The following is a 20,811-nucleotide window of genomic DNA, read 5'->3' as shown; positions in this document are numbered from 1 at the left end:
ACCAAGAAGACTAGCAAGAGCTGCTACCTGCAGACCAAGCACGCAGCACGGCCACCTTCCGCCAACCCAAGGCGGCATCCCCAAGAAGAAAAACGTCGCCCAAGCGCCGTCACCACTCACCACCCAATCAAGAGATTTTGGGTTTCCACCCAAGCGCAGAAGGAAGTAGGGAAGGGGAGATACCTCAGCGTCGCCTTCAAGGAGGAAGACGGCGTCCAAGACGTCACCGACGCCGTGACCGCCACCGCTGGCCAAAGATTTCTCTCGACCAGAGCTCCCGATCCAGCCACCCCAACAACACTCGAAAACCAACGAGGATGCCGGATTCCATGTCCTTGGGGTGGGTACCACGCGAAAGCCGGTCTCCGTCTTCAGACCTGACATGGGGTCAACGGGGCAACCACTGCGAGGCGAGCACCCTTCACCACCTCCCCGCCACCCGCGCGGCCGAGTAGACGGTCTTCGGCACCGGCCAGCGCCCCCGCCGCTAGGGACCGCGCCACCCTCACCTCGCAGAGGCCGCCACCTCCGATGCCTAGGCCCCTACCGGGAAGAACGCCGGTCGACCACGCCCTCACCCACAGCTGCCGGACAGCTGCTCCGGCAGGAGCAGAGTGCAGCGGGAGCGCCCACTTCGCGCCCGCACCGGCGGCAGCTAACCCCCGCGGCGTTCCTCCCGCCATTGCCACGTGAGCTAGGAGCCCGAATCCCCGCCACCCCCTTCACCGGCGTCGTGGCCTTTGACCAACATCATCTCCATGGGCGACAAGGAGGGGAGATCCAGGCGACGGAACCTGTGGCGGCGGGCTAGTTATCTTATACTCAATGCATATGGTCAAACTCAAGCCAAGTAGCTTCAACATGAAAAAAAAAAACTATTGTGTACTCGCGCCTAGTTTGAGTGAACTAGAGCGCAGTGCATGCAAGCTTGAACCGAGCTTATTAGAGAGCCCATGACCCTGCCCCATATGAGTCTGGCATGTGCTTCTCAAGCATTATAATGTCCCAGGCGCAGCACAAGTAGCTATCCGAAGATCAAAGAAGAAACTGTCAAACACACGAGTGACCGTCAGCGTCATCAGCCACTCCTGCAGGCTATTCCCCCAGATTACAAAAGATGAAACACCGGTGCAGCACAACTACAACTACAAAAAGCGTAAAGCCGAGGTGAAATGGCAGATGATCACGCCAATGTCGCTCAAGCACTTGTCTCAAGTGGTGAATAAAATCCACAGCTTTTTCCCGATCGATAGGTTCGCAGTCGGAGATTCTTCGCCATCCTCATCACCATCTTCTGCCCCTAGTTCACTGTTTGAGGCTATTGAGTGCACAGAATCGGGCACCGTAGGTTGTCCATTCACGTTGCCGCCGTCATTTTTGCTTGTACTTCCGACGGGAGTGTTGACTTCCTTGTCTTCCGCCTGATCAAAGGAGAGATTCCAGTTAGTACAACCAAAGAAACAGTGAAACCAAAGGGGCCTCGCTGTGCCTACTAACAGCACATGGGCAGGAGGCGAGAAGAATGTGCAAGTTCATAGAGCGCTGATCTTACCGGCAGAATCATATGGGAAGACTCGTGTGATTTGTTCGCTTCCCCTAACTCGGTTGATAACTGAGCGGAAGGCACCTCACAAGTGGAAGCTCCTCTTGAATCATCACCATTGATTGCTTCTGTCTTCCCTTTGCTTCCCACCTTCGTAGCTCTCGTTTTTCCGGATCTCGTCTTGGATAAGGTTGCAGAACTTACACTGTGGTAAACATGATATGCATAAACAGTCACCTACAGCATTAAATCGTCAGAAAAATACGTAAAACGTTGAAAACCGAAGAAGACTTACACTCTATTGTGCCTAAGGTTGTAACGAATTTCTCCTGGCACATGTGTTGCTGTGCCACCTAGTTGCTGCCTCTTGCGACGTAGCGCTCCGGAAGCATCACCATCATAATATACTTCAATGTTCTCCACACGCTGCTCAATACTTCCTGCGCTTGCAGCAACAAAATCTTTCTGGTCAATATGTTTCTCTTCAGATATCGGACCGATTAACGCTTTAGCCTCATCGATCACTGCCTGCATAGTTCTTGTCCTCCTCACACTTCTTAGTCGACCTTCCCTGTTCTGTAGGCGTTCTCCTTGATTTAAAGTTTCCGAGTGCAAACCTCCTTCGGATCCATTCTCACTTGCATCATTCGAGACAATATTTGCATCGATTTCCATACTACTATTGGTATCGCCTGACTGGGTTTTCAAAATATTTTCTGCGACGGCAAACGAGGATGAGCCGGCCTTGCCAAAAGAAGCACTTTCAAGTTCCCTTTTCTCCACATCCCTACTATAAGATCGGGTATCCTGAGAAAAAGCAAAAGAATCATTCACTCCTTCATAAATACGTGAAGGCTCGTAATCTTCCTCATGTTTCAATGCTTCGTTGTCAAGCCTTGCACGAAATGATACTTTATGTTCCAATGACTGTTCAGCCTTCTCTGAGGAAGAGGATCTGAAGTGCCCCAAACAATTCTGCAGCAGCGTAAAATGGCCAGTTGAATCGATAAGCCCACCTGATCCATGGGGTGATCTCTCAGTGTTCAGGGGACGATCATCGTCCTCAATACCTAAATTTGGATACTGAGAACCTGTGCTATCTTTAATACCAGGAACATCCAACTCATCAAAAACAGGAACTCTACAAGTTTTGCACACCTTGTGCTTGTCAATCAAACCAATAAGGTGATTCTTCTCCTTCTTATACACCTCTCGCCTCTCCTTCAGCCTCTTGCTAAGAATATTAAGGCTATTAATGTCATCCTTAATATCTGCTTTGTCGATTTCCAGCTTTTCCTGGTCCTTCACTAGTGCATTCTTTTCATTCTCTATTTGGTTTCTCTCAAATATGATCTGCTGAATCTTGGATTCGTTTAATTCAACCATGCTTCTGATTTTATTTTCAACAAGCTCCAGTTTCTTGTTTAGCTCACTCTGCTTGAATTCCAGTTCTTGCTCTTTGCTCACCTGTTTTTGATCCATCTCCATTTCCATATTTTGACAGTGGAGATCAAAGCTGCATTTATTGTTGGCACGTCCCCCCTCTAGTAATTCATCGTTCTGCAATTTCTGTTGTTCTATGTCACACATAAAAGCTTTTTCATTAAGTCTAATATCCTCCATCCACTTCTTGTATTTTGCTCTCACCTCAAGTTCCACATCCTTCAACCTCCTTTTTTCACTGTCATGGAAACTTTCCATTCTTGTCCTTTCATAACTAAGCTTCTTCGCAGCCTCCTCAGTATGAGCCTTTTCCATGTCAAGGTCTTCCCATGATCTCTCAAGTTTGAGCTTCTGCTGCCTCAGGTCGTCAGCTTCTTTGAATTGTGAGTTGCTCCCCACTCTGTATCCTTCAGTCACCTTGTTCAATTGCACTAGCATCATACTATGTGCATCCCTCTCTTCCTTTGTATGTTTAAGTATCTCTTGATTTTTAAGACAACTACTCTGTTTTTCTGCTTCTGTTGACGACATTGTTTTTTCAAGATCTAGTTTGTACATGTCAATAGCCTTTCTTTCATATTCTAGACAATGCTTCTTTGCTAACATATTTTGCTCATCAATTTTCAATGCTTCTTCCAACTTCTTCAAGGCGTGCGACCTCGAATCCAAATCATGCTTCCAAGCATCCAACATTTCAGTGTTCCAGTTCAGTTCTTGCTCACTCTTCAAAAGGTCACACTCCTTTAACTTGAGATCCTTTTCTCTCCACTGCAAATTAGTTATTATTTTTTGCATCTCCTCACTTAATGATTCACGTTCCCTCTTCATTACCAATTCAAAATCTTGTATTTTGGATTCTCGACAAGCCTTTTGATCCTCAATAAGCTTCTGCAGATGAAGCAAGAATGAAGGAAGACAAGATAAATATGCATATTTACAATGAAATAACATAAAAGGCTTGATCAAATTACACTTACCTTTTCTTTCATGTCGATTCTCTCTTCCCAGTCATCTAATATTTCCTCTTTTTCCTCTAAAAATTTATACTTAGACTTGATATCCTGAAAATTAGTACAGAAGAATCATGAACTTTTTAACATAAAGTGAAAATAGGGTAGGTCAATATTATATTCAGTAAGTTACCATTTCATACAAATATAATTTATGTAAACTATTATTGATATCACACTCGTGTAGTTTCAAGGCTACATTAGTCTGCTTTGCCTCCTGTAGTTCTTCCTGTTTCATCTTCAAAGTTTTGTCATGCGCATTCAGCTTCTCCTCCCTGCCACTAAGAGATCTCTGAAAACTAACTTGTCTATTATGACTTTCCATAAGCCTCTTCTCCCACTCATCCTGAGTCTCCTCCTTCTCCTTAAGTTGATTCTTTTGTGCCTTCCACCTAAAAATATAAGAATATGTCAGCCATAAAAAGGAATATTTGCAAGATCATTTATGTACGCACAAGCGTACAGAAAAATCATCAGTTTAAAGAGGCACCATACTCAGTTTCGTAGCATAGCTTTTCCTTCTCACATCTGTGTTGGTGAGCTTCAATGTCTTCCATTTTTTTATCAGCATGTGACATCATAAGGTTTGCTTCTGCAAGTTTCGCATTTGCAGCACTTAACTTCTTCTTGATCAGTAAGGAATTTTCATCTATGTTAGTCTGAAAAGAATTAGCACCGCTGATCTTTTTCTGAGACACGAACTTGACCTCAGCTATCTCTGAACGCATTTCATGCAGTGCTTTTTCGAGCTGTTCAGACCAACAGGGAAAAAAAGACAAATAGAAAACATAGAGACAAAAGCTCATCAAATAAGGCTATTTCAGATTTAAAAAAAAATCTTCATTGTACTGCCAACCAAATCCCCCGACATAAGAAGTATAGTCAGGAGACAAATAAGCACAAAGGCAATAGTAACATACGTCGGCAGCATTTTGTTTTTCAACACATAAAGCTTTTCGAATCCTTTCTTCCCGTTTCTCGTATTCAGATATTGCATTCAAGTGTGCTGCTTGTTCACGCTTCAGTATCTCCTCATTTTGTGCATATACTTGACTTAACTGGTCATATTCTGCAGCCATATCTTGCCTATCAATCAAGAGTAAGCCCATGTTGTGCTGATACTGATGTAGCTGCAGGGGCACACATATAATTACATAAGTAAAAGTCATTCCACATAAAACACCCAATGTGTGACAGCAGATACTATGTACTCCCTGCGATCCATATTAAGTGTCGCTAATTTAGTACAAAGGATTGGAGGGAGTAGTTAAATCAGCAATATATAGTTATTACACAATAATTTTGAATCCATAAGTACACATGTAGCTGAATACTTCTATAGTTTCCAAAAAAAAATTAGGAATTACACCACATAACATACACCATCAAGAAGTTCAATAATGCGGTAACACTTGTATTCACCCAATTTAGCACATGAATGTGACGATCAGAACCAAACCTTCTATTCGATAGCTTGCTACTCTAATAGGGGTTGTAGAGATGTATGGAGAAGCCATTGGCACCCATTGCAATACCAAATCCAATTTTGGGTGCTAGTGTGCTACTATTGACCCACCACAGTAAAAACATTGGAACACACATGAACAAGCGACACAACTGAGCAAACCTCTTTCTCAAGATCGGTGATCCTTCTTGGAACTGCCTGTCCATTTCCATATGCTGCCCCGCCAATCTGCTGATCTGCCGGTGCCTGAGCCGGCGTCGACAGTCCATTCCACTCCAAAGGTGGCGGAGTAAGCATCACTGCAGCCTTAGTCCTACAATTCCAAAATTAGTAACATTATATAGGCACATGACTTTGTTACTCCCAATACCACACATAAGACCCTTACGTTTTATATGGGTAAAAAAAATCAAATTCTACTGAGGCCAAAGGTGACATTTGTCAAAAGTGTAGGTCTGTAGCCAACTCCTTCAGAGAACTACACAAGGAAACCAACAATATTCGTCGAGATCGACAGAGTGTGAGAGCAAAATAGCCAAGGTTTTGACCAATTGATACAAAAAATTCAACGCCTTGAAACAAGAAATGGTCGTCACGAAAAATAAATTACATAGACAGCCCCTAAAAAGTTCTCTTCAATATTTCCCCCTAAATTCGCGTCTAACAGAATTACCCCCTAAATTTGCGCCCAAAAGAATTTACCCCTAAATTTGCGTTAACAGAATTATGACCTAAATTTGCATCTACAGTACCTACGATGAAGCAGATTTCAAGCGATCCTATCAACAAGGAACAGCACGAACCCACCACAATGCGTAGGGTTGCGGCCTGCATATGCATTTTCGAGAAGAATTAACAAGAGAGAACGAGAAGAAGTTGCTGCGCTGGACGCCAAAGAAACCTTCCAACGCCGCGCAAAGACGAGAGAAGGCCGGCCGCCGTGATTACCCAGGGAAAGGCTCGGGAATAACTGCTACAGTAGTAAGGTAAAGGAAGACAGAGGACTCACTCCGGGACGACGCCACAACTGATCACCTGCACCGCCGAGGGCAGACGACAGAGTAATAGGAGCCGGGAGAGGTGGGGGCGGACTGCGGAGAAGGGAAAGGAGATCGCCGTTAATAAAAAGGCTAGCAAGTTTTTCGACCTAGGGTTTTTCGGAGTACAAAATACTGCTTGGTGTTCACTCGGTCACGCCGGCTCAATTCGCAGACCCTACCGGCTACCGGAAACAGCAAAATGGGGTTTGTGGAAAAAATGGGATGAGGTCAGCATTTTTTTTAGAGGTGCCACGTTAGATTTTTAGCTGATGTTCTGTTTTGACAGATTTCTGCCATTAGTGCATTTGCCTCTTAATCTTTTTCTTTTTGAGTTCTTTTGAAAGAAGGAGATTTCCAAAGAAGTTTATGCACTAGCTAATGTTTTAATATAAGTTTTACATATGTCATAACAGAATCAAGTGGATTGCTTATTTTGATTACACTAATATTGCTAATGAATTATGTTGAGTTTTGGGTGAAGGAAGTTTTCAAGTGTAGGGAGAGAAGAATGATGCCATAGGATGAAGAATGGACAAAAGCTCAAACTTGGGGATGTCCCCTGGAAACCCCAAGAAATATCCAAGAGGTTCAAGCGTCAAATCTTGGGGATGCCCGAGGCACACCCTCTTCATCAGTAAAAAGCACCATATCATTTTTCAATTTGCTATATTTTTATTGCTTCATGCATTATGTGTTATTCTTGGAGCGTCTTTTTTTTGTGTGTGTTTTGTTTTGTTTTGTCTGCTGTTCAATAAAGTTGGGCCCATCATATTTGTTTTGGAGAGAGACACTCTCCGCTTTAATTGAATGAACGCTCTAGTTTTCACTCATATGTTCAACGACCGTTCTATTTTTGCGAGTACTGTGTTTAAGCTCTAGTTTTTCATTCATATTATGTTCAGAGTTTGTTAGTTTCCTCATGAATAGCTCTCTAGTCTTTATGTTTATTATCTATGAGATTTGTTTCAAATAAGTTGATTGGTGTTGGATACGAGTAAAAAGTCTCATATTAATAGTGATGCAAATGAAAGATCTCCTTTGATGTTTCAATTGAGTTGACTTGATGATCATTTAGTTTTTGAATTTTAATATCACCATATGCTTTGATTAATAAGTTTTGTCGCTATGCATGATTATGACCATTATTGCTCTCTTAGTCGGTCACCCCCTTTGTTTTGCTAGCCTTCATTTGTACTGAGTATGAGCTCTACTCATGCATCCAACTCCCAAAACCAAAATGCCAATCGTGTCCACCATATCTACATATATGTGGTATTTTATCGCCACTCCAAAGTAAATTGCTTGTGTGCTACCTTTAAAACCTTTCAATATAGCTCATGGGAAAGTAGCCTAAAAACTATTGTGGTAAGGAATATGTCACTTATGTATCTTAGTTCTTATAAGTTGCTTGTTGAGCGGTAACCATGTTATCTGGGGATGCCATCAACCTGTCACACCTTTGTTGAAGATCATGTGAGTTTCTATGCATGTTCGTCTTGTCTGAAGTAAGGTAGATTTGCCATGAGTTGAAATGGTTTGAGTATGCATATTGTTAGAGAAGAACATTGGGCCGCCAACCAAAGCCATTTATCATGGTGGAAGTTTCAGCTTGGACACTCAAATCCTCAAAATCTCTTATGAGATTGAATATTATTATTTTTGAATGCTTAAAGCATTAAAAAGAGGAGTCCATTATCTGTTTTCTATGTTGTCCCGGTGACAAGGGATTAACTTATCAATGCCTACAGATATAGACTAGGGTTTAGTCGGAAGTAGAGGGCAAGTAGATCTCGAAGGTTTCAGCCGAAAAGTGCTCGACGATTATGAAACTAGGGTTGCGTGAAACAATGAGTCGATCCTTTCTTTGTCCCTCGACTCCCCGTTATATAGGAGGCGGAGCCGAGGGATTCATAATACACAAGTTACAGAGTCCGGGAGGGTTTCTAACCCGTCCCATAAAATTACAAGTCTATATTTCCTAATACAACTCTAACTTTCCTTAATATAACTTGGGCTTCCAAACTTCATATTCTTCGACTCGTGGGCCTTCGGTAAACCCCGGGTACCATCTTCAGCAGGCCCATTGGGGATGCCTATGTCACCCGGTATGGATGTCCTCAAGTTGAGATCTATCAAAATCGAGAAATCAAATGAGATTTATCTCCTTGGACCTTTGTACAGGTGGCATAGAGGTACCCCTTTGTGACACTTGGTTGACACATATGTAATGCGATGATAATCCATGGAAATCCGAGCTAATTAGGACAAGGTGCGGGCACTATTAGTATTCAATGCATGAGGCTTGCAACTTATAGGAAGTTTTATACATAACCCATATGAATTATTACTACCGTTGACACAATTGTTTCCATGCTTTCAAAATAAAAAGCTCTAGCACATGAGTAATCTCTGCTTCCCTCTGCGATGGGTCTTTCTTTTACTTTTATGTTGAGTCTTCATCTTCTAAGTTCATGCACCATTAAGAGAGCATAGTTGTCATTCTTAGTTTTATGTGCATGGTCCCAAAATTATTATTGATTGAATCATGAATGTGTTATTACTTGTTCTTAAATTATTTGTATTTAGTCATCTTTTGAACTTTGAAGGTGCATGTCACTTTAAAAATTATTTGTTTGTTATCACTTACCTACTCGAGGACGAGCAGGAGTTAATCTTGGGGATGTTGATACGTTGTAAACATAGAGGAGGGGATGGCTTTGGTATGAGGATCACATGTTTTCACCAAGTGTTAATGCTTTGCTCCGGTGCGCTATTAAAAGGAGTACCTTAATTACCAGTAGTTTCCCTTGAGGCCCCGCTGCAAACGGGCTGGTAGGACAAAAGATGTTATACAAGTTTCTCATTGCGAGCACGTATGACTATATATGGAAAACATGCCTACGATATTAATAGACTGGATATTTTGTCTTAATGCTAAATTCAATTATGTCAATTGCCCAGCTGTAATTTGTTCACCCAACACTTGTTATTTAGAGAGTTACCAGTAGTGTAGATCGCCGGGAACCGCGGTCCTTTATTTCATCATCATTGCTTTTCAATCAACTGCACATTGGGATATTTTCCAGTGCCATCGCCTCTGTGTTACTGCTACTGTTGTGTTACTATTGCTCTCATATTACTGTTGCATCACATTTCCCTATCAACATGCCATCAAAGTAGTACCAACTATTTTCTGGCGCCGCATCATATTACCACTGCTTTCACATCACCCTGTAGCTAGTGCCTTTTCAGGTGCAGCTGAATTGACAACTCCGCTTCCAAGGCTTATAAGTATTCTTTGGCTCCCCTTGTGTCGAATCAAAAAATTTGGGTTCTACTTCCCTCGAAAACTGTTGCGATCCCCTATACTTGTGGGTCATCATGGACATACACCCATAGTAAGCGTAGAATATGATCAAGTTCTTTAGTTCTTTGTGCTTCAAGCTTTAATATGCATAGTAACTTAATCCTTCGACCATGAGATCTTGTTAATCACCTACACCAGATGGATGCTTTGATGACACCAAACACTACTGCGTAAATGGGTTGTTATAAAGGTGGCAGTAAGTGTTTGGAAAGTATAGGGTTGATGCACTTGTATCAATAGTGGGATATGTCCATCCTAATGACGGATAGATATACTCTGGGCCCTCGGTGAAATGATATCTAATTAGCTTGCAAGCATGCGACTGGTTCACAAGGGATATCATATCACGGTACGAGTAAAGAGTACATATCAGTAACAAGGTTGAACTAGGTATGGAGATACCGATGATCAAACTTCGGATAAGTAAAATATCGCGAGACAAAGGGCATTGTTATTTTATGTGAATGGTTCTTTCGATCATGAAGTCATCGTTGAATATGTGGGAGCTATTATGGATCTCCAGGTCCCGCTATTAGTTATTGATCGGAGAGGAGTCTCGATCATGTTCACATAGTTCTCGACCCGTAGGGTGACACACTTAAGGTTTGATGTCGTTTTAAGTAGATATGGAATATGGAATGGAGTTCGAATGTTGTTCGGAGTCTCGGATGGGATCCAGGACATCACGAGGAGTTTCGGAATGGTCCGGAGAATAAGATTCATATATAAGTAGGTCACTTTCCAAGTTTGGAAATGATCTGGTGCATTTAAGGAAGGTGCTAGAATGTTCTAGAACCTTCCAGAAGAAATCACCATGGAAGGTGGAGTCCCGGATGGACTCCACCAACCCTAGCCGGCTGACCAAAGGGGAAGGTGGAGGACTCCACCAACATGGCCGGCCATAGGGGAAGGAAAGGGAGCAATCCCACTTCCCCTAGGTTTCACCCATATGGAAGGTTTTGAGTTGGACTCTTGTTCGAATTTTGGGCAAACCCTAGGGGGTTCCACCTATATAATGAAGGGGAGAGGGAGGGGGCCGGCCACCACACCAGCCGCACCACCCAAGGACACCAAGGCCGGCGCCCCAAGTGCCCCTCTCCCCAAAACCTAGCCACTCCCCTCCTCCCTATTCTCCCGCGATGCTTAGGCGAAGCGCTGCCGGAGATCTCCACCACCACCGCCACCACGCCGTAGTGCTGGCGGGATTTCGAGGAGGATCTACTATATCCGGTGCCCGCTGGAACGGGGAGAAGGACGTTGTCATCAACACTGAACATGTGACCGAGTGAAGAGGTGCTGCCTGACTGTGGCACCATCAAGATCTGCTACGTGCTTTTGCAAGCGGCAAGTGATCGACTACATCAACCACGAGATCTAATTTCGTTAACGCTTAGCAATCTTCAAGGGTATGATGATCTTAACCTCGTTTCTACCATCTACTAGACTAGATCTTGGCTTGTTATTCGTTCTTGCGGTAGCATTTTTTGTTTTCTATGCTACAAATCCCTACATTTATCATAAGCCTTTTCAAAATCTATTTTAAACAACACCCCATCCATTTTCTTGGTATGGACCTCATGAAATGTTTCATGAAGAATGACCACCCCTTCTAAAATATTTCTACCTGGCATAAATGCAGATTAAGTTGGTGATGTCTACGCACGCTTCTATTCTTGTAGACAGTGTTGGGCCTCCAAGAGCATAGGTTTGTAGAACAGCAACAAGTTTCCCTTAAGTGAATCACCCAAGGTTTATCGAACTCAGGGAGGTAGAGGTCAAAGATATCCCTCTCAAGCAACCATGCAATTAAGATACAAGAAGTCTCTTGTGTCCCCAACACACCAAATACACTTGTCATATGTATAGGTGCACTAGTTCGGCGAAGAGATAGTGAAATACAAGTAATATGGATGATTATAAGTAGTAATTGCAATCTGAAATAAAAATGGCAGCAAGCAAACATGTAGAAGAACTTCACTACAAGAAAAGTTGCCATGGCCGACGAAGTTGAAGTCGCGCCGTGGTTGCTGGTGTACCATGGCCGACGATTTTTGGTCCCTCCGTGGTGCATGTCAAAACTTTTTTTTTCTCGTTTTTGAGGCCACCTAGCCCGACGAAAGCGGCCAAAACGTCGCGTATGGTGGCCCGGGACGTGGTGCATCTCGAAATCTCGGGTTCGCCGGCCGAGTCAACGCAAATCCGCACCGCCGAGGGATGTAGGGCCCAGATGGCAGCCTCTCTGGCATTGTTTTTTTTCTCGATCGCGCCATCTCGTTCAACGTTCTCCGATCGAGCCGTTTACGATGCAGGATCATGGGTCCCGCATCTCATCCTCTGTGAACCAAAATTCTTTCTATTCTTGGATTTTTTTTGACCCCCTGATTTCTGGCTACTTCCTTTTTCTTTTGATCCCTTGCCGCCTTGGAAACGTTGAGACCGCTGCTGCTAAATGGGACCCGCATATCATCCTCTATGTGCAATCAACTTTCTTTTCTTGGAGTTTTTTTTGGCACCTCAAATTTGGTCACTTGCCTTTTTCTTTCGATCCCCTGCCGCCTCTCAAACGGTGATACCGCTGCTGCTAACTGGGACCCGCATGTCATCCTCTATGTACTATAAAACTTTCTTTTCTTGAATTATTTTTGGCACCTCATATTTGGTCACTTACCTTTTTCTTTCGATCCCCTGCCGCCTCTCAAACGGTGATACCGCTGCTGCTAAATGGGACCCGCATGTCATCCTCTATGTACTATAAAACTTTCTTTTCTTGAATTATTTTTGGCTCCTCATATTTTTTCACTTGCCTTTTTCTTTCGATCCCCTGCCGCCTCTCAAACGGTGATACCGCTGCTGCTAAATGGGACCCGCATGTCATCCTCTATGTACTATAAAACTTTCTTTTCTTGAATTATTTTTGGCTCCGTTATTTTTTCACTTGCCTTTTTCTTTCGATCTCATGCCACGTTAGAAACGTTGAGGACGCTGCAGGATCATGGGACCCGCATGTCATCCTCTATGTACTATAAAAGTTCATTTTCTTGGTTTTTTTCACCCTCTGATTTTTGGCAATTTCTTTTTTCTTTTGATCCCCTGCCGCCTCTCAAACGGTGATACCGCTGCTGCTAAATGGGACCCGCATGTCATCCTCTATGTACTATAAAACTTTCTTTTCTTGAATTATTTTTGGCTCCTCATATTTGGTCACTTGCCTTTTTCTTTCGATCTCATGCCACGTTTGAAACGTTGAGGAACCTGCTGGCTCATGGGACCCGCATGTCATCCTCTATGTGCTATAAAAGTTTATTTTCTTTATTTTTTTTCACCCTCTGATTTTTGGCTATTTCCTTTTTCTTTTGATCCCCTGCCGCCTTGGAAACGTTGGGTAAGCTGCTGACTCATGGGACCCGCATGTCATCCTCTATGTACAATCAACTTTCTTTTTCTTTTGATCTCAAGCCGCATTTGAAACGTTGAGACCGATGCTGCTAAATGGGACCCGCATGTCATCCTCTACGTACAATAAAGTTTCTTTTCTTGGATTATCTTTGGCTCCTGATATTTTGTCACTTGCCTTTTTCTTTCGATCTCATGCCGCCTTTGAAACGTTGAGTAAGCTGCTGGCTCATGGGTCCCGCATGTCATCCTCTACGAACAATAAAAGTTTCCTTTCTTGGAGTTATTTTTTACCCCTAATTTCTGGCTATTTGCCTTTTTTTTTGATCTCCTGCCCCCTCTGAAACGATGAGGACGCTGTTGGCAGGTCGGTCCCACATGTCATCCTCTATGAACAATAAAAGTTTCCTTTGATGGATTTATTTTGAACCCCTAATTAATTTCTAGATATTTCCCCTGCCGCCTTGGAATCGTTGAGGATGCTGCTGCCTCATGGGTCCCGCATGTCATCCTCTCAGAACGGTAAATGTTTATTTTCTTGGATTTTGTTGACCAAACGATTTTTGGCTTATTTTTTCTTTCGATCACGTGCAGCCTTTAAAACGTTGAGGACACTGCTGGCTCACGGGTCCCACATGTCAACCTCTATGAACAATAAACGCTGAGGATGCTGCTGCCTCATGGGTCCCCCATGTCATCCTCTCAGAATGAAAATGTTTCTTTTCTTGGATTTTTTACCAACAGATTTATGGTTTATTTTTTCTTTCCATCCCCTGCCGCCTTTAAAACATTGATGACGTTGTTGGCTCATGGGTCCCCGATGTCAGCCTCCCCGTACAAGAAACATATGATATCTTGATTATTTTGCAGACAATAAACAATGTATTGCGCTCTGAGCTATTTCAAACGGATAATTAAATCTTTATTTTTACATAAACAAACTTATATGTTGAATCTCCTTGTTTTTTTGTCTTTGCGAAGCATAGGACTTTCCTGTTTTTTTTAGAAAATTCGGAACTTTCCTGTTTTGGAGTGGGCTGAAATTGTACGAGTCAAAAGGCCAAGCAGGATAGTTCGAAGGCCCAGATGTCCAGATGCAGCCCAATTGAAATCTTTCTTCTTGGATTTTTTTCACCCCCTGATTTCTGGCTACTTCATTTTTCTTTTGGTTCTGTGCCGCCTTGGAAACGTTGAGACCGCTGCTGCAAAATGGGACCCGCATGTCATCCTCTACGTACCATAAAATTTCTTTTCTTGTATTATTTTTGGCTCCTGATATTTGGTCACTTGCCTTTTTCTTTCGATCCCGTGCAGCCTCTCAAACGGTGATACCGCTGCTGCTAATTGGGGCCAGCATGTCATCCTCTATGTACAATCAAGTTTCTTTTCTTGAATTATTTTTGGCTCCTGATATTTGGTCACTTGCCTTTTTCTTTCGATCTCATGCCACGTTTGAAACGTTGAGGAACCTGCTGGCTCATGGGACCCGCATGTCATCCTCTATGTACTATAAAAGTTTATTTTCTTTGTTTTTTTCACCCTCTGATTTTTGGCTATTTCCTTTTTCTTTTGATCCCCTGCCGCCTTGGAAACGTTGAGTAAGCTGCTAGCTCATGGGACCCGCATGTCATCCTCTATGTCCATCAACTTTATTTTCTTGGATTTTTTTGACCCCCTAATTTCTGGCTACTTTCTTTTTCTTTTGATCTCAAGCCGCATTTGAAACGTTGGGACCGCTACTGCAAAATGGGACCCGCATGTCATCCTCTATGTAAATAAAGTTTCTTTTCTTGGATTATCTTGGGCTCCTGATATTTTGTCACTTGCCTTTTTCTTTCGATCTCATGCCGCCTTTGAAACGTTAAGTAAGCTGCTGGCTCATGGGTCCCGCATGTCATCCTCTACGAACAATAAAAGTTTCCTTTCTTGGAGTTATTTTTTACCCCTAATTTCTGGCTATTTGCCTTTTTCTTTTGATCTCCTGCCCCCTTTGAAACGATGAGGACGTCATGTTGGCAGGTCGGTCCCACATGTCATCCTCTATGAACAATAAAACTTTCCTTTGATGGATTTATTTTGAACCCCTAATTAATTTCTGGCTATTTCCTTTTTTTTCTTTGATCCCCTGCCGCCTTGGAAACGTTGAGGATGCTGCTGCCTCATCGGTCCCGCATGTCATCCTCTCAGAACGATAAATGTTTTCTTTTCTTGGATTTTTTTACCAACTGATATTTGGTTTATTTTTATTTTCGATCCCCTGCCGCCTTTGAAACGTTGACGACGCTGCTGGCTCATGGGTCCCTGATGTCAGCCTCTCCTACAAGAAACATGTGATATCTTGATTATTTTGCAGACAATAAACAGTGTATTTCGCTCTGAGCTATTGCAAACGGATAAATTAAATCTTTATTTTTACAACTTATATCTTGAATCTCCTTGTTTTTTGTTTTGGCGAAGCATAGGACTTTCCTTTTATTTTTTTGAGAAAAATCCGAACTTTCATGTTCTGGAGTGGGCTGAAATTGTACGAGTCAAAAGGCCCAGAAGGATAGTTCGAAGGCCCAGATGTCCAGATGCAGCCCAATTGAAATCTTTCTTTTCTTGGATTTTTTTCACCCCCTGATTTCTGGCTACTTCATTTTTCTTTTGGTCCTGTGCCGCCTTGGAAACGTTGAGACCGCTGCTGCAAAATGGGACCCGCATGTCATCCTCTATGTACAATAAAGTTTCTTTTCTTGGATTATTTTTGGCTCCTGATATTTGGTCACTTGCCTTTTTCTTTCGATCTCATGCCACGTTTGAAACGTTGAGGAATCTGCTGACTCATGGGACCCGCATGTCATCCTCTATGTACAATAAAAGTTTGATTTTTTGGATTTTTTTCACCCTCTGATTTTTGGCTATTTCCTTTTTCTTTTGATCCCCTGCTGCCTTTGAAACGTTTAGTAAGCTGCTGGCTCATAGGTCCCACATGTCAGCCTGTATGAACGATAAAGCTTTCCTTTCTTGGAGTTTTTTTTGACCCCCTAATTTCTGGCTACTTTCATTTTCTTTTGATCTCAAGCCGCATTTGAAACGTTGGGACCACTGCCGCACAATGGGACCCGCATGTCATCCTCTATGTACAATCAAGTTTCTTTTCTTGGATTATTTTTGGCTCCTGATATTTGGTCACTTGCCTTTTTCTTTCGATCTCATGCCACGTTTGAAACGTTGAGGAACCTGCTGGCTCATGGGACCCGCATGTCATCCTCTATGTACTACAAAAGTTTATTTTCTAGGGGTTTTTTTTTCACTCTCTGATTTTTGGCTATTTCCTTTTTCTTTTGATCCCCTGCCGCCTTGGAAACGTTGAGTAAGCTGCTAACTCGTGGGACCCGCATGTCATCCTCTATGTACAATCAATTTTCTTTTCTTGGAGTTTTTACCCCCTAATTTCTCGGCTACTTTCTTTTTCTTTTGATCTCAAGCCGCATTTGAAACGTTGGGACAAGCATGTCCTCCACTATGTACAATAAAAGTTTCTTTTCTTGGATTATTTTTCACCCTCTGATTTTTGGTCACTTGCCTTTTTCTTTCGATCTCATGCCGCCCTTGAAAACGTTGAGGAACCTGCTGGCCCATGGGACCCGCATGTCATCCTCTATGTACTACAAAAGTTTCTTTTCTTGGATTTTTTTCACCCTCTGATCTTTGGCTATTTCCATTTTCTTTTGATCCCCTGCCGCCTTGGAAACGTTGAGTAAGGCTTGACCGATGGGACCCGCATGTCATCCTCTATGTACAATCAAGTCTCTTTTCTTGGATTTTTTTTACCCTCTTATTTTTGGTCACTTGCCTTTTTCTTTCGATCTCATGCAGCCTCTGAAACGTTGAGGAAGCTGCTGGCTCATGGGACCCACATGTCATCCTCTATACTATAAAAGTTTCTTTTCTTGGATTTTTTTTCACCCTCTTATTTTTGGCTATTTCCTTTTTCTTTTGATCCCCTGCCGCCTTGGAAACGTTGATTAAGTTGCTGACACAAGGGCCCCGCATGTCATCGTCTATGTACATTCTACTTGCAAGATCTTGGAGCAATAGAGCTTGTATAAGTGGGACCCATATGTCATCCTCTATGTACAATAAAAGTTTCTTTTCTTGGATTATTTTTTGCTCCTGATATTTGGTCAGTTTCCTTTTTCTTTTGATCTCATGCCGCCTCTGAAACGTTGAGTAAGGTGCTGGCTCATGGGACCCGCATGTCATCCTCTATGTACAATAAAGTTTCTTTTCTTAGATTTTTTTACCCCCTGATTTTTGCTAACTTGCCTTTTTCTTTTCGATCATATGCCGCCTTTGAAATTGAGGTCGCCGCTGGCTCATGGGTCCCACATGTCAGCCTCTATGAACAACAAACCTTTCCTTTGTTGGATTTATTTTTTACCCCTAATTTCTGGCTATTTGCCTTTTTTTTCTTTTGATCCCCTGCGGCCTTTGAAACGATGAGGATGCTGCTGGCAGGTCGGTCCCACATGTCATCCTCTATGAAGAATAAAAGTTTCCTTTTTGGATTTATTTTTGACCCCTAATTTACGGCTATTTGCCTTTTTCTTCTCGATCCCCGCCGACTTCGAAATGATGAGGATGCAATGGCAGATCGGTCCCACATGTCGACCTCTATGAACTATAAATGTTTCCTTTGTAGGATTTATTTTTTACCCCTATTTTCGGGCTACTTGCCTTTTTCTTTGAAACGTTGAGGACGCTCACTGTCTCATGGGTCCCACATGGCATCCTTTCTCCTCGAACGATAAACCTTCATTTCTTGTTAACGACAGGTTTATCAGTATTATTTTCGCAGACTAATACAAGCTCTTTCGCTCCAAGATCTTGCAAGTTAATAGAATAAATCATGGAATTATTAGGATATGTTTTAAATTTCAAATCCACTTTATGAATTTTTGAAAATACCGTGATCTATGTGGGTATGGAGCGATCAAGGATTTTCATATTGGCCATGAGCAGTTTCAAAAATTGCAACCCAATAATTCAAAATAAATACAAACAACTTTTATGTAGAATCTCCGTGTTTTTGTTTTTTGCCAATCATAGGATCTGTGGTTCTTTAGAAAAGGGCCAACATTGCATGAGCAGAAAGGCCCATTTGTAGTTATTGGGCTTCGACAGCCGGAGCAAGTAGGCCTATAGCAAATACCTTGTAGATGGCCGTTGGAACCCAAAAGTATTTGTTGCCTAGACTTAGATGCCAAACTCAGCCTTATTGACATGAACCTTGCTATGCACACGACAATTTCAGTCCGATCCGTGTACGAAACACAAGATCCAACCCTTCGTGTGAGGAAGCAGGTGGCAGCACACCTCCAGATGCTCAATCGTACATACGCATATCATATAGGAGTTGTCGTATGTACATCAGTTCCGTATTGACATGTTTTTTTCTTTGGTTCACATGTGGGGTCCGCACAGTCACCTAGGTCGCACATCTACTTCCTTGCTCGTAGTTGATGCATGTTCGGTTTGGGGATGGGGTGGAACCGAACACACCCCCGTGCCAGTGGATGTACTTTACCCTTTAGCGGCAAAAAAATAGGAATGGTCCTCTCATGAGTATGATCAACAAGAGGTGGCTATATTATAAAGGACGTACACACATTGTAATTATAGTGCTGAAATAAAGTCAATCCTAAAACAGCCATGCATGGGTTATAATATGAAGGCAACACGAAATACAAAAGCAGGGCAGTGTTCAAATAAACTGATTCAAGCTAGTACATACTAAAAACAGTGTACTACTTCTCAACACTTCAAGCATAATAAAAAAGTGTCACTGTTTTTTTAAAGGTAACACCGAACGGGCAATGTTTAAAGCAGGCTTAAACCACATAGCCGCTTATCGGACACTATCCCAACCATCCTTGGGAAGGATGATAACTCCCACAGTCTCACCTTCATCTGGCTGCAGGTTGCAGCGCAAAATTTTAGGGTATTGATTATAACGAATATTCCGGTATGCTGTGTAGACGCAGTTTTTCCACATGAATGGAACCAATGTGCCATCAGGAGCTTTGGATTCACGCTTCTTCAGGTTGGCAATGATTGGGTAATTGAGTCCGAGGAACAGAGAGTGGTCGCCGAGGCTGCTAACCTGCCTCCAAAGAAAGTCCCCTGCACGTGCAGTAGATACGGGATCCAGCTCAAAGACGTAGGTGGTAACAGAAGGATATCGCCGTAGCCGAAGCCCATTAGCAGCATAGGGAATGTCGGGGAGGTACTTCAGCATTGGCAATCCCAATCTTGTTTACTGTAAGGATGATCATCAATCGCTTGCCATCGGCAGATGGAGCGAGGAACCACGCGTATCTTGCTGATCATCCACCACCGGTGGCGGGATTACAAACGGGAGCATCAGGTTTTCTGCAATATTAGAAATGGAGACGAATAGGGTGTTACTGGCAACCATATTCAAACAGCAGCATTGTTCATCGTTCATGCTCACAGTATAAATACGACTATGTAAGCTAAGGACATTGGTCATTCATGTGTTCAAATCGAGTGTCCAATATATCAGTTATACTGCATCCATCCCATGAAACTAGTCTAAACTTCGCCAAAACTAGACACTAGTTAGTGTATACACAGTTATATACTACCTCTGTCCCACCGAAAGTGTCTGAGATTTGTCCAAATTCAGATGTATCTAGACAGTGAAAGCATATAGATACATTCAAATTTTGACAAATATATATCATCTTAAGTTTAAGTCCTGTGGTGTAGTTAATTCCCTTTGTCTTAAGTGATCTATTAGAGAGCTTCCCTGTGACCACCCGAAGGGTAAGAAATGTTTAACTGTATAAGTGGATTGCCTAGACCTTTCCATCAGTTCGGACTTTTGGTTGCGTTGGCTAGTCCATGAAGCTTGACATGGTGTCAGAGCCAGGGTCTCGAGTTCGAGTCCTGGCTTTCGCAATTTATCCTAAAATTGTTGTTGCCCCCTCGGAGTCCACGTATATGCCTCTTGAGCTATACCTCTGAGTCTTTCCACATGTTGACTTGTCTCCCATCACACGTGAGGGGGGGTGTTGAATTGTATAAGTGGATTGCCGCCCTTGCGATCAGTTCGGACTTTTGGTTGTGTTGGTAGTGCATGAAGCTTGACAAGAAAGAAATGCTCTTTGTAGCTAACCCCAAGTCTGGTAACATTTGCAAAATAGGTATCGGATGCAGCTATCCATTCGGAGAAGAATTTGCATTTTAGAGTTGAAGGTTCATAATCTCTTCTCTACTATTGATAGTAAAGGGTACACATGGTATTTGTTTACCTCATTTTCGCGTTCTAAAAAAGGTACGCTATATGGTTGTGCTAAGTTAAACTGATTTAAGTCTGTTCAAGTTTATCAAAAATTATACTACCAACATCTAAAACATCAATATAGGTTCATATATTACAAAAGATATTTAGATTTTCTTTTCTCGAACACATGCCTAGTCGTGCATCATTATATATTAGAGCATACAGGGTTGTAGCAAGGCTACGAAAAACTGAGAAA

At 42.6% G+C, this 20,811-nt stretch overlaps 1 protein-coding gene across 2 annotated transcripts; it reads right to left on the bottom strand.

Moving 5' to 3' along the window:
- Positions 1-876: 876 nt before the first annotated feature.
- On the bottom strand, positions 877-6,566 carry LOC127317041 (uncharacterized). 2 transcript variants are annotated; one of them, XM_051347574.2, is made up of 9 exons: positions 6,471-6,566; positions 5,624-5,774; positions 4,917-5,126; positions 4,492-4,745; positions 4,130-4,388; positions 3,964-4,047; positions 1,839-3,874; positions 1,553-1,748; positions 877-1,047 (listed from the first exon to the last, which is right to left on the bottom strand). In XM_051347574.2, exons 2-9 carry the CDS (start codon positions 5,756-5,758, stop codon positions 1,036-1,038), a joined length of 3,186 nt encoding a protein of 1,061 aa, XP_051203534.1. In that variant the 5' UTR covers positions 5,759-5,774; positions 6,471-6,566; the 3' UTR covers positions 877-1,035. The 2 variants fall into 2 exon arrangements, with proteins under 2 accessions (XP_051203534.1, XP_051203532.1); XM_051347572.2 differs by lacking the exon at positions 877-1,047 and adding an exon at positions 1,059-1,421.
- Between the last annotated feature and the right edge of the window lie 14,245 nt (positions 6,567-20,811).

This window comes from Lolium perenne, chromosome 7 (genome assembly GCF_019359855.2).
Source record: "Lolium perenne isolate Kyuss_39 chromosome 7, Kyuss_2.0, whole genome shotgun sequence".
In the NCBI taxonomy this organism is placed as follows: domain Eukaryota; kingdom Viridiplantae; phylum Streptophyta; class Magnoliopsida; order Poales; family Poaceae; genus Lolium; species Lolium perenne.
Note: the sequence above shows the minus strand (reverse complement) of the source record. Positions and strands in the feature narration are given on the sequence as shown.